Here is a 16,402-nt window from a genome sequence, read left to right on the forward strand (position 1 = left end):
CAACCATGTTGGTCAGCCAAAACATTAAACTGCAATAATTTTAGATACTTTTATTTCTGAAATAAATTGCAAATGAATAAAAATATGCTGAACACTTTGACTAAATAAATTAGAATGTTTTATGCTTGAAAATATAAAGTCCTTTAAACTTAGCTTTCATCAAAGAATCCTTCATTTGTATTAGGTACAGAATGGTAGAACTTTTACATGTCAGTTTGTTGAGATCATCTGCAGACATTTCACAGCATGCATCCTGAAGCTCTTTACACAAAGCTCTTTGTACCGTACGGTCAACCTGCTTCCACAACAGCTCAGCAGTGTTGAGATCCATTGACTGTGCTAGCCAGCTGGCTGCGTCTTTGTTAAATATGTGTTGCATAATTTAGAGCTGTGCTTTGAGTCCTGTTGGCTATTAACCTCCATCCAAAGGGTACAGCATGGCATAGCAAAATGAATTGTTAGTGCTCCTTATTTAAAATTCCTTTTATCCTCTTCACTATCAGCAATTTTTACAGATTTTTGCTGATTAGTGGACCACTGGATTATTTCTACTTTTTATAAATTGTTATCATTAATATATGGATAATTCAATACAGCTCTTCATTATTATACAGATCTTGATTGTGGATTATTTATATACACCTTGAACATTTGTATACATCCGTATTATTTATACAGATCCTGATTATTTGTGTGTTTTTGACACCCCAGTAGCTTCAGATCTCCATGGATCTCTACAACGATTAAAACTGATCACCTGACAGTGTAACTCGGTGAGTGGGCACGGCATGGGCGCCACATCCTTCCACTCTCTCCGCCCACTGTGATACACCTGCACCTCGTCCGTTATCTCGTCAGGTGAATAATCTCCTCCCAGGATGTAAATTAGATTCCTGATGCCAACAGCACCAGCATTAAATCCTGCACATTCAAACGATCCCTCGCTCTTCCATGCGGTGCTATCGGCACAGAAACTGTACAGTTTATATGTTGACAGGTCACAAAGGTAGAGCATCTCATAAACGCCCACAGCTTTTACCAGCCTTGCATGGAAAAGCTGACCAAACTCGGCCACCAATTGGCACCACTGATTAGTTTTGGCATTGAAGCGGAAGAAGCAGTTCAGTGATGGGTTGAAAGCATCAGACGTCTCTAGCTCGGAGCCGAGTGTGTAAATGATAGAACCACAGACTGCAGCCTCGGGAAAGTAGATCCGACATGGCAGTGGACTCACCAGTGTCCATGTGCGCTTCAGAGGGTCATAGTATTCCACATCTAGAAGAGCTGGTGTTTTTTTCCCTTTAGTTTTGCCACCAATTACGTAGATGCGATGCAGAGCAGTAACAGAAGTGTGCATGGTGCGAGGGTGATGCATTGGCGGGATTGGCATGATGTTTCCAGTTATGGGACAGAAGCACCATGCTTCATCTGTTGCATCATGTTCAGACTCTGCAAAGTGAAGTCGCAAAGATCTGTCACATCTACCCCGACATCCTCCAATAACAAAAATCTTCTCACCGAAACTGGTAATAGAGGAACCAGGGAGATCAATGAGATCAGACACAGGAAGCCAGTGCCAGTAATTAGCTTCTACATCATAGCCGAATGTGTGGTGTACCTCACCATTTCCCTCTGTCTTGTGCACAAAGATGTAACTGGAAGTCGTAGACGGACGGGCGTCTGAGAAAAACCCACTAAATTCTTTTGCCTGTGCCAGTGCTTCCTTTAATATTTTGGTACAGTCAGCACTGTCTAACAGAAGCATCTCAGACTGGCTTATTTCCTCCAGCGTGGCAGGGGGAAGATGGTGTAGGCGGATAAGTGAGAGCAGCTCAGGAAGTGAACCTCTCCGAGTCTGCTGGTCATGTTGAGTCCAGCAAAGCAGAGCTCGCAGGACACTTTCTTCATCGGGTACATTAAGGGAATCCGATTCCAGACAGTGCTGCAGGGTTCTTCTGGGCATCTCCAGGAAGTCTGGAATGGAGCTGAGAGCATGGAAATTAGCCACGACAAACTGGGTGGCCTGGTGCATGAGACTCGTCGAGCCGTATCCCTCAGCAACATTCAGCAGCTGGATACAGTTGGACAGGTTCAGAGTTTGGATCAGGAAATCACTGCAAGCTTGAGAGATCACATCCACCTACAAAATATTCAAATAATGTATTAACATCTGCACTGAACATGAGAATTGCTGATGAGTTTCTCTTTATATTAATTTCCTTTTTTTCTTAAAGGTTACAGCACATTACTGTTGAAATCTGAATTCTGATTGGTCAGTAAATTTAAATTCAGTAGCGTGGCTGTAAGTCACAAACACAGATAGGTGACAAATAAAAGTCAAACACAACAAAAAACTAATTTTAGTAAAAGTTTGTTTTCAGTTTTAGCACAATCCACCAAAACCGAATGTTTCTTTAGGCATTAATTCAACAGCATTTTCCTTTAATCGGTCACTTGTCTGTAGTTACACAGTATATCAAAACTAAAAGGGCTGTTATGTAAAAACTAAAATTTATATAGAAAATACCAAGTAATTTAAAAATCAAAACTACTCTGTGAGTCAAATAAGGTACCTCTGTACCTCTGCGATAGATATATATATATTTTTTTTTTTTTACTGTCACTGTTGCAGTGCCAAGTCACAATACATAATTCTGACTGACAATTTACTGGACAAAGCCCAGTTTCTTTAGAAATTTGACATGTTGACCGATGGGTTTGAGTTTTGTCCTCTTGCCTAAGCACTAGTTCTTAAACTTGTGCTTTTCTGTCAAAGGTACACACGCTTCTTGGTCAGCCGCTTTGCTTTTGTCCTTTATAACCAGTTTCACAGATATTACGCAGCAATTGTTTAGTGCTCCTTTTTGTCAGTTTTTCCCTGGACATTCAGCAAATAAATTCATACTGTTTTAAGCTTTAAGCAGATAATATTGTTATGGGCACATGTACAGAGGTCCCTTTTTTCCTGACTCACAGTGTATGATAACATTGACTAACATTGAATAAATTTGGTCTTTAAAATGTGTATAGTCAATCTGCAACAACCTTAACAAACCCAAAATTCTCAACAAGTGCCTATTGTCTTTATCTGTAGTAACACCTGTAGGAAGGAGGACAGCTGGAAGAGCATGTGGACATTCTCCTCTGTGATCTCCATCTCACCAGAGTAAGCAAAGTCAAGGAAGCAGCGAACAGCAGGTACAGAGAGTTCATTCAGTGTAACTGATCCATCGTCACGTTCTCGCATGTTCACCTCCAACATCACCCTGTACACACATAAAAATAAAGAAATTAATCTGGTGAAAGATGCTTCATCAGAAAAGGTTAGAATTTCCTAAACTGCTGCAAATTCTTGTTGTTCATTTTAGGTGAAGGTACCTGTATTGTTTTAAAAACTGCTTCTGTGTAAGTAAAAATAAGACTTTGTACCTAAAGAAGTCACTGCAGGCAGCAAGGACACAGCAATGGCAGGGCAAGACTTCATCCTGAACCTGGATGTTGAAGTCGAAAAACAGGCCTCGATCACGGAACCCGCGCAGAACTTTAAGGATCTGGTTGGCATGACCATCAGATACAAAATGCACAGACATCTGTTCTAATTCACCACACGACTCCATCACAGCGCCACTTTCAGGTACAATCTGATCACATCCATCCATCTCCACCCAGACTAAAACAAAACATAAAGAGCGTTTTTAATACCATGATTTTATGTTGTGTGATTATAACAACAATTATTTCTGTAATGTTAAACATACTGAATTCATTCAAGTTTAACTTTAGTTTTAAATACACTTCATAAACATGCACATTTAGTCTACCTGTTATCAATAGAGGATGGTGGATGCCATTAAGAAAATATGATGGAAAAAATATGGGGTGGGGGTCACATGGAGCTGAGCGTAGCTCTCCAAATGTCAAGCTGCTCTGTATGGAAACCCAACACTTGCAGGTGATAAGAGGTGGCTTCAGATTAGACACGTGGATGGGGGTGTTGCTCTCCTTGGCAGAGGATTCACAATTGGGAATTGGAAATGACTACACTGGAATATAAAGTGAGAAAAATCCAGAAAAAAGGGTCTTGGCAGAGGTGCCAGACTAAACCTACCGTCTATACTGGGCAGCAGAGATATATGAGATATATGATGGTGTCAGAGTAAGATGATCACAAAGATGGCAACAACACAAATTCAGCTGTGTGTAGGAAACCAAGGTAAACCACTTCTCTTCACCACTGGGAAATCCAAATAAATAGGAGCTGGTCGGAAGACACTCAAGCTGTGAGGATTCTAAGGATTCCTCAGAGTACAGCTTGAAAGTTAATGTAAATATAATATTGATTGGATATAAATGTCTATAATTAAATGAATTTACTGGCTATACAAGAGTTAAATAAATATAAACGTAACAGATGTTGTGTTTCAGAACCTCGGACAGCATAAGCTCGCTCAGCACGATGAGTCCTTAAACAATAATACAGACTTTTATTTCAAAATAAAAGCTCAAATGTAATACTTTACAAAAATGGATATACAGGTCCTTCTCAAAAAATTTGCATATTGTGATAAAGTTCATTATTTTCCATAATGTAATGATAAAAATTAAACTTTCATATATTTTAGATTCATTGCACACCAACTGAAATATTTCAGGTCTTTTATTGTTTTAATACTGATGATTTTGGCATACAGCTCATGAAAACCCAAAATTCCTATCTCAAAAAATTAGCATATCATGAAAAGGTTCTCTAAACGAGCTATTAACCTAATCATCTGAATCAACGAATTAACTCTAAACACCTGCAAAAGATTCCTGAGGCTTTTAAAAACTCCCAGCCTGGTTCATTACTCAAAACTGCAATCATGGGTAAGACTGCCGACCTGACTGCTGTCCAGAAGGCCATCATTGACACCCTCAAGAAGATTGTGGAGAAGGGCCGATTCCAGACCTTGGGGGACCTGCGGAAGCAGTGGACTGAGTCTGGAGTAGAAACATCCAGAGCCACCGTGCACAGGCGTGTGCAGGAAATGGGCTACAGGTGCCGCATTCCCCAGGTCAAGCCACTTTTGAACCAGAAACAGCAGCACTGGACTGTTGCTCAGTGGTCCAAAGTACTGTTTTCGGATTAAAGCAAATTTTGCATGTCATTCGGAAATCAAGGTGCCAGAGTCTGGAGGAAGACTGGGGAGAAGGAAATGCCAAAATGCCTGAAGTCCAGTGTCAAGTACCCACAGTCAGTGATGGTCTGGGGTGCCATGTCAGCTGCTGGTGTTGGTCCACTGTGTTTTATCAAGGGCAGGGTCAATGCAGCTAGCTATCAGGAGATTTTGGAGCACTTCATGCTTCCATCTGCTGAAAAGCTTTATGGAGATGAAGATTTCATTTTTCAGCACGACCTGGCACCTGCCAGTGCCAAAACCACTGGTGAATGGTTTACTGACCATGGTATTACTGTGCTCAATTGGCCTGCCAACTCTCCTGACCTGAACCCCATAGAGAATCTGTGGGATATTGTGAAGAGAAAGTTGAGAGACACAAGACCCAACACTCTGGATGAGCTTAAGGCCGCTATCGAAGCATCCTGGGCCTCCATAACACCTCAGCAGTGCCACAGGCTGATTGCCTCCATGCCACGCCGCATTGAAGCAGTCATTTCTGCAAAAGGATTCCCGACCAAGTATTGAGTGCATAACTGAACATAATTATTTGAAGGTTGACTTTTTTTGTATTAAAAACACTTTTCTTTTATTGGTCGGATGAAATATGCTAATTTTTTGAGATAGGAATTTTGGGTTTTCATGAGCTGTATGCCAAAATCATCAGTATTAAAACAATAAAAGACCTGAAATATTTCAGTTGGTGTGCAATGAATCTAAAATATATGAAAGTTTAATTTTTATCATTACATTATGGAAAATAATAAACTTTATCACAATATGCTAATTTTTTGAGAAGGACCTGTATACATATGCATATACATACATATACATATATACACATATATAGCATAAATGAGATAAAAATTTTTATATAATATATTAAATACCATATTTTAATATAACACAAAGCATTAAAATGGATTATTGATTATAAGTTATATTTATTTTCTTGTAATTAGTAACATACTTTTAAAGCTACTTGTACTTAAAACACAATTATGTTTAATTTAATTTATGTATTTTTGTAGGTGAGTGTTATTTTGATTTAGTAGCCTATATTAACGTTCAGGAAACGGCACATATGTTTACTATTCTGTTCAAAAGTCATGGCGTAATGCTCAGAGTTACTGCATAAAGTATCATACAGATCTGGCCAGCACAAGAAACACATCAGAATATTCAATAATCCTGGAAATGGTCTCTGGTTGGACATGGATAGGCCTGTTCAGAGACGGCTGGAAGTGGGTGGACAAGTCCAACACATTTCACATGACATGGATGCCTGGGCAACCTGATAATGCCATGTGGGGTGAAACCTGTGCTTATTTAGAAGATAGTGAGGTGGCTGATGCACTGTGTTCCGATATGAGACCTTTCTTCTGTTACTCAGGTGAATTCACGATCACTTTCATATTTACACTTTAATTACAGAACAGAACTTTAATCATAAGTGTCTGCACATTTCTGTTTGTAGTGATCACAAGACGAATGATTAGGCTCAAAATCGACTCGAATGAAGATGTTAATGATCCGGAAGTAAAGGCATCAATTTTGGAGAAGGTGGATCTGATCTTGGCCAGGGTTGTAATGTAATGTAAAGATGAGAAAACCTGTAATTTGTACTTTTGAAGTTTAGCTCGATGAGATATTAGCAAACCTAAGTGACAGAATATTACATCAGTAATAGGGAAGAACCACCAGGCATCACAATTTAATTTGTAGTTTTATGTCTCAAAGGAATTCTTTCACAAGGATGTGTGTAACAATAATATAAAAATAAAATCTAAATAATTAAGACAACTGAACCGAGGAGGTACGACTGTGCCCCAATACATCCCGGGCCCCAGGACAACATTTACTATAAAAACGACCTGGCATGGTGGCTTTGTGGGTAGCGCTGTCGCCTCACAGCAAGAAGGTCCTGGGTTCGATCCCCAGGTGGGGCGGTCCGGGTCCTTTCTGTGTGGAGTTTGCATGTTCTCCCCGTGTCTGCGTGGGTTTCCTCCTGAAGTTCTGGTTTCCTCCCACAGTTCAAAACATGCAGCCAGGTTAATTGGAGACACTGAATTGCTCTATAGGTGAATTCTATTTCTATTTCCCATTGAAATGCTGGGATAGGCTCCAGCATGACCCTGATTAGATAAGTGGTTAAGAAATTTTAAATACATTTTGAATTAGATTAAGGATCCTTTTACAGTTATTGAGTATATCTGTATTATTAACGCTTCTATAAAATTTTTTAGAACTTTACAGTTGATAACTTGTGTTAGAGTAAGAATATAGTAAATTATACGTTTATTTAAGAGACTTTATTATATTTTTTCTATGGCTGAAACTGGTCAATCCATTTCTAATTTAGAATATTGCACAGATACAAAAATATCACATTATGCACAGCATTTACTGTAAATATAAAACATTTTAAGATAATCAAACTCAAAGTCTTTTACTGTAATGAATTAATTACTGTAAATTAATACAAAATATTATATTTGAATAAAGGAAAAAAGAGAAAACTACATTTTCTGTTTGCGTGTTTTTGTAATTACAAATCACATTCAGTAAAATACTCACATACTGAAACCTACAAACATCAAGTCAACAGTCAAGAGAAAACGTGCACCCGTCTTTAATTCTTTATTTGTATTTATCAGGTCCTCAATATTAAGCATGTGGTCTTCACCAACTTCTATAAATAACACAGTTTTACTCATTTTTTAAAGGTAAACCAACATTCATAAACCAGGTGGGAAAATCAAGTGTACTCTATAATTCAGTAATGTAAAAGCACATTTAGCAACAATAAGTAGGAGTAACCCTAATTTGTAGAAGTTACTCGTTTGAAGGAACTTTGTTATTGCTTTAGTTCACTCACATTTAAGAACACTTGTTTAAGCACAACTCCACAATAGCATCTCAATAAGGGAGGTCAGGACTTTTTACCATGACTTCTTAAAGATAGGATGACTGTATTTTGCTTTACCAAAAAGAGGACACTGAGGGGAAGATGCAAAGAGGCAACACACGGTATACATTAGCTCACACAGGGAGGGATTGGTTGGGTGTGGTTCATGTATAAATGTTGGCACTGTGTTTATTAGTTTGTATTTAGTTGGTAAGGACCACACTATAATATTTAATGTGATTTTAAACAGAAATGTAGAACTTTGATGTTCTGTTTACATTTTCTGCTTATACAGTAGGTTACAATGCTGTCCTTCATTAATTCAGCCAACAAAACACATTCATAAGCATTAAAGTAAAAGTTCATGTTTCAGTTTAGAAGTGCTGAAAACAGAATTTCTGCACATGTTTTGTTTTGAAGTGTTTTACTTGACATGGTGCTGTGCAAAAAAAGAAAGGAATTAAAATCAGCAGAGAAGAAAATTTCAACCAAAACATCGAGGCAAATCACTCACTATGTATGCAAATCACCGAGCTCAGGATTTATTTTATTTGCATTTAAGAACTTCTTTACTTTTCCTTCACTTGAGTGACCTTGTCCATCATTGATACGTTCCCAGACGAACCAGTTTAAATCAGTGGTAGTTAGTCTGACTAACAAAGACTAGGAGCTGAGTCTGAGCCAGACAGTAGCTAAACCAGCTACATCTAACTATTAGTTTGAATTTCAGCAGCTCCTACTTGATTTAGAATAATATTTAAATAATAATAAAAATAAATAAATTAGATGTGTCATGAAAAGGATTAGTTTTATTTTGGAAGGTGGAACATAAAGATCTGCCACTGCATTTAAAATTAAATTTGAATATACGTTTTAATGTTCTTTACACATTGCTGTAACAGGGTCACCTACCTCGAGTTTAGCAGTGGGCTTAGATTACAGAACCATGTCTATCTGCTTTGCCACTGATGGACTGCAAGGAGCGTGGAGGTGCAGATGACTGTGGGTCACATCAGCGGTAATACGCTGCACCTGAGAGATCCTTTCAAAAGTACAGGGGGCTAAACTCCCCATCCCAGTAACGAGGTTACACACTGGACTGGTGTCTCATGGTCTCCTGTCCATGTCTCAGTGAGGTGCATTTATTAAAAGCTTTGTTTGCCACTTGGGATCTGACAGCAATTTAATTGGGGTATCAGAATATAGCCACAATGTAGTGGCCTCAACCCTAAATCACCCAAAATTCCAAATCACATCCACCTGATAAACTGTGGTGGTGGCAAAATTATTTAAATAAGTAATGCAAACATATTTTATTCTTTAGATAGGATTACTATGGACTGTAGTAAAATGTTCACATTTTAACAACTTAAAGTGGAAATGCAGGTTAGAATTAACAATAAACTTAAGTAAAATAAAACAAATAAAGATACTGATACAAATACTGTGTATGCATGGTAATGTGTCTCTATGTGTATGAATGTTTATGTGTTGGGTGTGTGTGTGTGTGTGTGTGAATGTTTAAGTGTTAAGTTAGTGTATTAGTGTGCATGCGTGTGAGGGTATGAGTGTGTATTAATGTCTATGTGTGTGTGTGAGTGTATAATTTAACCTGAGATCCAGTGACAGGTTTCATCAGGAGCACCAGTCTCAATTTTACGCTCCACCTCTGCCTCACGCTTTTTTGACTACAAAAACATGGCAGTAGGTGAGCTGGCTGCTCTACATTTTCACTGGGTGATTTATACCCTGTATAACATGCATCTCAGTTTTGGGCTCAGTGTTTCTGTGACAGGCTCCAAATCCAGTGCCACACTGACCATGATCAAGCATTTACTAATGAATTAATAAATGATATTAAAACAATAGACTTTGTTCAGATTGAAACTGGAGATTGGAACAGAATGGAGTTTGTGAATGAAGTTGTACTCTGTGGGATTTAGTTATGAATGAAGTTTTTAATTTCATTTTCTGCATCAGATAAAATTATTACACTTTATTTAATAAATGATGCCAATCTTTCCCTTTTTATATGGACACAGAGAAGTCACCAGTAGTAGTCAATAATAACAGATGCAGCTAAAGCTAATGCATATTAAGGTGTGTGGTTCTCACACTGTACTCAGTATGTAAGAGGAGAAGAACTGTTCGATTAATAATTCAGATCTGTAAGCTGATTGGCTGTGATGTTACCAGTTTTACCCCACAGCCTCATACAGAAAGGTACTTGGTCCGGTAGAGTTACTATGGTTCCTCTGTTTTCTTCATAAATTCACTATTTCTTCATTAGAGGAGCTGAAGAACCTTCACAGGTACATTTCTACACTACAGGGACCACAAGTGAGGGACATAATCAAGGTGAGTTTGAAAACTTTCACTTCATTTACTAATCAATAAAGTTTTGGAGATTATTCTTAGTTTTTTTCAGTTTCAGACTAACTATTTATTTTAATCCACAATTATTTAATTTTTAATTTTTAATGATTACATCTACTTACTCTTAAAAGGAACTGACATGCTGTGCTACCTTATTTAAAGATGAAATGCTGTAGAATGTTTACTAACATGGTGACAACATGGTATGAACTTAATTATATCAAGAATTAGATCTTGGTGCAGCAAAACAGCTCCACATCATAATACTACCACCACCATGTTTCACAGTTGCTAACTCAGTTGCATGTCATTCATTTTACTCTGAAATGCTGGATTGTGTTTTATTGCCAGATATAATCAGACCCTTGTTGTCCAAAAACTTAGATAATAGAATATTAAACTTAAAAGGTATGGAGATAATCTGTGTCTAGGTGTCTGAGCATTGATGTTCCTCTTGGTTTGCAGAGGTTTTATTCTTGCTACCCTTCCACGAATCCCATATTTGCCATTTATCATTTAAATTAAGGAGTCATGATGAGGCTTAAAACATAAGAATAAAAACATTCATAATTCCATCTTTAGTGATCTAAAATCTTTTAGTGTCAAATATGCAATACCAAACACAAAGTGAATGTTTTTTATGTATTTTCAGATCGGATCAGTGGAACATGGTTTTTCCAGCCATCGGCCTGGCGTTCCTGCCCTTGTTACTGACTCTGATCATTCGATACCGCTACTACTTCGTGTTGCTGTACCGGGCTGTGCTGGTGCGCTGGGTTCGGGACTTTGTGACGGGTATCAGCAGAGAGGAGCGGGTGTACGAGTACGTTTTAACACATGCCACGCCCGGAGATCCCGACAGCATTCTAGAGACATTCGACCACTGGTGCAACAGAGTAGAGTTTATCAGCCACATTGGACCTAAGAAAGGTACAATCAGGTACTTTACTATCATGTACACAAACAAGCTGCTCACTCTACAGCTAAATTCTTTTATTCTTCAGTACTAAACCAACAGTCCAGTTTAGAAGTACAGAATAACACATACAATAATAAAGGTATTTTAAAACCTCAAAACAAACTGATTTTTGGCTCTTCCTGTAAAAAATCAACATTAATCAATATGGCAAAATTATCTGGACCCCCCCCCTAACTAACTGATTTAGCTTGCATAGAAAAGTCAAGTAATGTACATAAACATGCATTGCTAACTGATTGATTGGTACTGAAGAACTTAATGTCCTTATAGAGCTGCTATAATTACACGTTTTTATAATGTAGACATGTCTAGAAGCACCAACAGCTCAGCCATAAGGCCTACATAAAATTAATTAACAGTAAACTCATTTAAAGATGTCATGTGTATGTTTAGGTTTGATTCTGGACCGGTTGCTAAAGGAACACTGCCCACTGACAGTACTGGAACTGGGAACTCATTGCGGTTACACAACTGTGCGTATCGCCCGGGCACTTTCCATCGGTGCCCGCCTCTACTCGGTGGAAATGGATGAGAAAAATGCACGAGTGGCTGAGAAGATCATCAGGCTAGCCGGGTTTGATGACGATACGGTGAGGGATTAGTATCTCTGTACAAAGAAAGGTTACCTTGAATTAACATCATTTAGATTCTGACCTCTAACCTCTCCTACAGGTGGAACTGATTAATCAGCCCTCAGAAGAAATCATTCCCAAACTGCGTGAGGATTATGGTATTGAGCGTCTGGATTTCGTCTTTATGGACCACTGGAAGCGCTGTTACCTGCCGGACCTGCAGGCTCTGGAGGGGTCCGGGTTGCTCGGAGAAGGTTCTGTGATTCTCGCTGACAATGTGTTGTTCCCCGGAGCTCCCAGCTTTCTGCGCCACGTACGCCGTTCAGGCCTTTATGAACACCGTGTGCACCGGGCTGCCCTCGAGTACATCCGGGGTATACGGGACGGCATGGCCGAACTCATCTACCGCGGTGTGAAGTGAAAAACGTGCAGCTTTGATTATTGTATGACATTAAATTATGAAATAAGGTCTAATCAAAATGTTCAAATCAAAACGTAAAGGGAAAATTTAGTAGAAAAATGTAAGAATCTTATTTGGCTACAATATAAAGACAAACTGATGTTTTTGTGCTTCCAGAACGTGGAACACACTTTGATCACAAACACTAATCATCTGGTTGCCAGGAGTCTAAATCAACATGAGGGAATTTGATAATAAAGATAATAATTATTATTATTTTAAATTTTATGTTATTTAGGATTTTACACACTTTGGTTACATTCATGACAGGACAGGTGGTTACTGGTTACACAAGATTCATCAGTTCAGGTCTTTAATATCAAACAGTCATGGACAATTTTGTATCTCTGGTTCACCTCACTTGCACGTCTTTGGACTGTGGGAGGAAACCCACACAGACATGGGGAGAACATGCAAACTCCACAGTGAAAGAACCCAGAACGCTCCACCTGGGAATCGAACCCAGGACATTCTTGCTGTGAGGCAAGCCACAGTGTCACCTGTTATTTTAAATATGATCATTGAAATAGATATGAACACGCAGTAATATCACTATTAAATCTTTACACAGGTCTTATTAGATCCTGCTACATAAATCATCAGAACTAAATAATCTGATACTAAAATATTATAATTATAAGTAAGCATCATTTTTTTTAAAGAACCCTAAATAAAAATGTACTGATGTATTATGAGAGAGATGATGGTTGGTGGCTGGGTGCTAGAGGGAGAGGGGCTGGATTATTGGGCCTTTTCTCCTGTTTGGTAACCACACCTGAGATACCAGTGACGTAGAGCAGCACTAGAACTCTAAACTGGAATTCTTCCTGCCAAAAATTCAGAAAACAGTTGCAGTCCCTCTCAGAAAATCTTCCCATATCATCACAACATCTTTAATATGCATGTGTGTTCTCAAATCATCCAGGATTTAATTCGAGTCGAGGCTGAGAGAATAAAAGCACTTTATTTATTATGTAATCACTTCCATCACATCAAATGTTCCTCAATGTTCCTCACACACTGCAGGTTATGATCAGAAATAAATATTGTTGTTTGTATTTACAGGTATAAAGTAAAATGAACACAATGAAAAGTGTGTGTGTGTGTGTGGGTTTTTGTATATGTGGGTTATTCCTGAACAGTACAAATTGTTGGTTGCTAGCACCTGAATGATCTCAGCATGGTTCCACAGCATCATACAGTGTAAACTCGATCACCAGCTCAAACATCTGAGATGTACGAGATGCAGGATGATCAGATCAGCTCTGGGTTCAGTGCCGATCTGACTGAGATCTGAATGTTTTAGATCATCCACTGGTCCTGATCCTGATCCGCTCCCTCCATATCCACCTGAACAAACACAATCAACTTGTGTTAAAAAGCAGGAACATTAAATTACTGTCACATTCTGGTAAGCATGTGTTGTGCATGTATTTTTGTTTTACTGAACTGTAGAGAAACTATTAACACACCAAAATAGCTTTACTAGCCTTCGATCTGTACAGGAAGTGTAGGATTATTTAATTCTAACCTCATTAATCTCTCCATCATCAGGAAACTCGTTATAAATATTCATGTCATCAATGTCCTGCATGTCCTCATCTTCCTCTGAGTCCTCCTCACTGTCTTCTTCATCTTCATCATCCTCTTCCTCCTCCTCCTCAAATGTCTAGGAAGTTCATCACTGAATGTAGATTACTGGTGATTTTGTTCATAAACACTATATTCACCCATTCACTGACACACATGCTCAAATATATGTAATGCTTTGGAGACAGGGACCATACAACCTGATGGTTGTAAACATTAATTATATAATATCAATAATTAATGCAATTTATTTCACCAGTGTTTCAGCAGCTAATAATTAAAAGATTAAAACGTTTTTATCTGACTATTAATTCACCCAAAACTAAACCAAAATCAGTTCAGGGAGAAGCAACATGTAGCGTGATGGTCTGCCATGTTTTCATTTGTGAGCAGTAAAGATGATGGTTGAGGGAAGGACTTGTATAAGACGAATAGCAGGTGAAATGTTTTTTTTTTTTTTCAGTCTGCTGATATTGTTTCATTGTGTTCTATGAATGGTAACACCTTGTTTAAAATAATAATAATCACTTTATAAAATCAGTGATGATTGAACAAATAATTACCTCAAAGATGGGTCGCCCAATGGGCATCAGGTTACTGTCCTTCTCTGCAATGTTCTGTAACTAAGTAAACACACAAAAACACAGAGCCCGAATAAGTTTACACTGCGTGTGTGTGTGTGTGTGTGTGTGTGTGTGTGTGTGTGTGTGTGTGCGTGTGTGTGCGCGTGTGTGTGCGTGTGTGTGCAGTAACTGACCCAGGTCTGGTGCTGCTGTTCCTGTTGATGTAGTTCTGCTTCATCCACGCACGGCCGGTCCAGATTAAACCACAGTGATTCTGTAACCCGTGGCAACAATGAAGGAAACAAGGTGGACATTCCTGTAACACAGAGGAACAACAAAACAAGGAATTAAACCAGTGATGCCTCACATAAACAATAATAACACAAACACACATAACGTCTTATACAACATTAATAGATAGATGAGATAAGATAAGATAGATACTTTATTAATCCCGAAGGAAATTAAGGCCTCAGTAGCAAGTTACATAAATCAAAAGTAATAGTCCACACAACAGAGATTCACAACAACATATATATATATATATATATATAATAACATTTGCATCCTCAGGTCCTGTTTGGTGTTGTGTGTTGTCTGAGTGTTGTTGTAGTTATATATATACTGTATATATAACTACAACAACACTCAGACAACACACAACACCAAACAGGACCTGAGGATGCAAATGGAAATTTTATTTCGGTTAACACTACAAGGCTGGTATATATTATAAGTTACAACAGCTGTAAAATATAAATTATAAAGTGAATAAAGTAAATTTAAAGTGAATTGTCAAGTGGAATTATAAAGTGAGCCACAGTGCAGATATAGGAAAATGTAGAACATTTTCTAAACACAAGCACAATATTGATAATAATAGATAATCTGATAGTATAAGTATAATATAGAAAATAAGTATATAAAGATGAATTAATATAAATAAAAAGGTTTAATGTGTATCGTTGAAAGTGGCCAAGGTACTTAATAAACACAGCTGTTTATTTCTAATATTTTGCTTACACACATTATACACTTTATTAACTATACTACAGCTTTACATAATATTACTATTATTTATTAATCAAAACGTATTACAAATGTATGAACTATTATGATTATTCTCACCTAAATGACGACAAATCTGCAAAAATAGCACAAAAATTTAAACTCTCCAACTTGACGACAGCGGTGCTGTGAGAAAATCCTCCTACGAGAAACGGAACTCCGCACAGCAGTTCCCGTCAAACATTCGTCTGAACCGCTGCAACTCTATCAGCTTAGTCTTTACATAAAACATTCTCTCATCTAATATACAATCAATAAATAATAAAAATAACTAATCAAAGAGAGAAACAGAACTGTTAATAAATCTACATTTATTTAGACCAGCAGGTTAGCAGGAGGGCTGTGTCTCAATCCACACATAAAACACTATCCGCTTGTTAAGTCGTGACGTGTCGACCTTATGAAACGTCACATCCGGGTCCAAGTTGGCTGAGACCCCTCGTATTTTCAATATACCACAGTGCTGTGTCCGAGTCGGAAAAAAACTACCCAACTGTCTTTCTACCGCTTTTCTTGCAATTAGATATCATGAAGTAATATTTTTGTTCATAATTTAATGTAAACTGTCAAATTGTATATTCATTACACGTGTTTCGAGCTGTTTTTAATTTACATGTAATATGTTCATATAATTTACATGTGATATCCTGGATTTTTGATTTTTATAAGCTATAAGCTTTACTGATTAAAAGTAAAACCAAAGAGTCAGAAATGTCAGTTTTCATGTAAT

At 37.9% G+C, this 16,402-nt stretch overlaps 3 protein-coding genes across 3 annotated transcripts; 1 reads left to right on the forward strand and 2 right to left on the reverse strand.

The window, feature by feature from the left end:
* Positions 1-599: 599 nt before the first annotated feature.
* Positions 600-3,266, reverse strand: kbtbd3 (kelch repeat and BTB (POZ) domain containing 3). Its single transcript, XM_063017173.1, has 2 exons — positions 3,101-3,266; positions 600-2,140 (listed from the first exon to the last, which is right to left on the reverse strand). The coding sequence occupies exons 1-2, from the start codon at positions 3,260-3,262 to the stop codon at positions 686-688; spliced, it is 1,617 nt and encodes a 538-aa protein (XP_062873243.1). The 5' UTR covers positions 3,263-3,266; the 3' UTR covers positions 600-685.
* Positions 3,267-11,108: 7,842 nt separating this feature from the next.
* Positions 11,109-12,412, forward strand: tomt (transmembrane O-methyltransferase). Its single transcript, XM_063017188.1, has 3 exons — positions 11,109-11,370; positions 11,813-12,009; positions 12,092-12,412. Exons 1-3 carry the CDS (start codon positions 11,109-11,111, stop codon positions 12,410-12,412), a joined length of 780 nt encoding a protein of 259 aa, XP_062873258.1.
* Positions 12,413-13,396: 984 nt separating this feature from the next.
* On the reverse strand, positions 13,397-15,901 carry anapc15 (anaphase promoting complex subunit 15). The gene is made up of 5 exons (XM_063017197.1): positions 15,733-15,901; positions 14,799-14,920; positions 14,605-14,664; positions 13,983-14,120; positions 13,397-13,801 (listed from the first exon to the last, which is right to left on the reverse strand). Exons 2-5 carry the CDS (start codon positions 14,916-14,918, stop codon positions 13,754-13,756), a joined length of 366 nt encoding a protein of 121 aa, XP_062873267.1. The 5' UTR covers positions 14,919-14,920; positions 15,733-15,901; the 3' UTR covers positions 13,397-13,753.
* Positions 15,902-16,402: the final 501 nt, after the last annotated feature.

Source organism: Trichomycterus rosablanca, chromosome 20, assembly GCF_030014385.1.
Source record: "Trichomycterus rosablanca isolate fTriRos1 chromosome 20, fTriRos1.hap1, whole genome shotgun sequence".
Taxonomy (NCBI): domain Eukaryota; kingdom Metazoa; phylum Chordata; class Actinopteri; order Siluriformes; family Trichomycteridae; genus Trichomycterus; species Trichomycterus rosablanca.

Bases quoted from the DNA above. Each gene is read 5' to 3' on its own strand.
- anapc15 (XM_063017197.1), bottom strand. From the start codon at position 14,918: ATGTCCACCTTGTTTCCTTCATTGTTGCCACGGGTTACAGAATCACTG. The intron at 14,665-14,798 runs GTCAGTTACTGC...GTGTTTACTTAG, and splicing joins AACAGCAGCACCAGACCTGG to TTACAGAACATTGCAGAGAA. The intron at 14,121-14,604 runs GTAATTATTTGT...TGAACTTCCTAG, and splicing joins TTGGGCGACCCATCTTTGAG to ACATTTGAGGAGGAGGAGGA.
- kbtbd3 (XM_063017173.1), bottom strand. From the start codon at position 3,262: ATGTTGGAGGTGAACATGCGAGAACGTGACGATGGATCAGTTACACTG. The intron at 2,141-3,100 runs GTGTTACTACAG...AATATTTTGTAG, and splicing joins AGCTGTCCTCCTTCCTACAG to GTGGATGTGATCTCTCAAGC.
- tomt (XM_063017188.1), top strand. From the start codon at position 11,109: ATGGTTTTTCCAGCCATCGGCCTGGCGTTCCTGCCCTTGTTACTGACT. The intron at 11,371-11,812 runs GTACAATCAGGT...GTGTATGTTTAG, and splicing joins CCACATTGGACCTAAGAAAG to GTTTGATTCTGGACCGGTTG. The intron at 12,010-12,091 runs GTGAGGGATTAG...CCTCTCCTACAG, and splicing joins CCGGGTTTGATGACGATACG to GTGGAACTGATTAATCAGCC.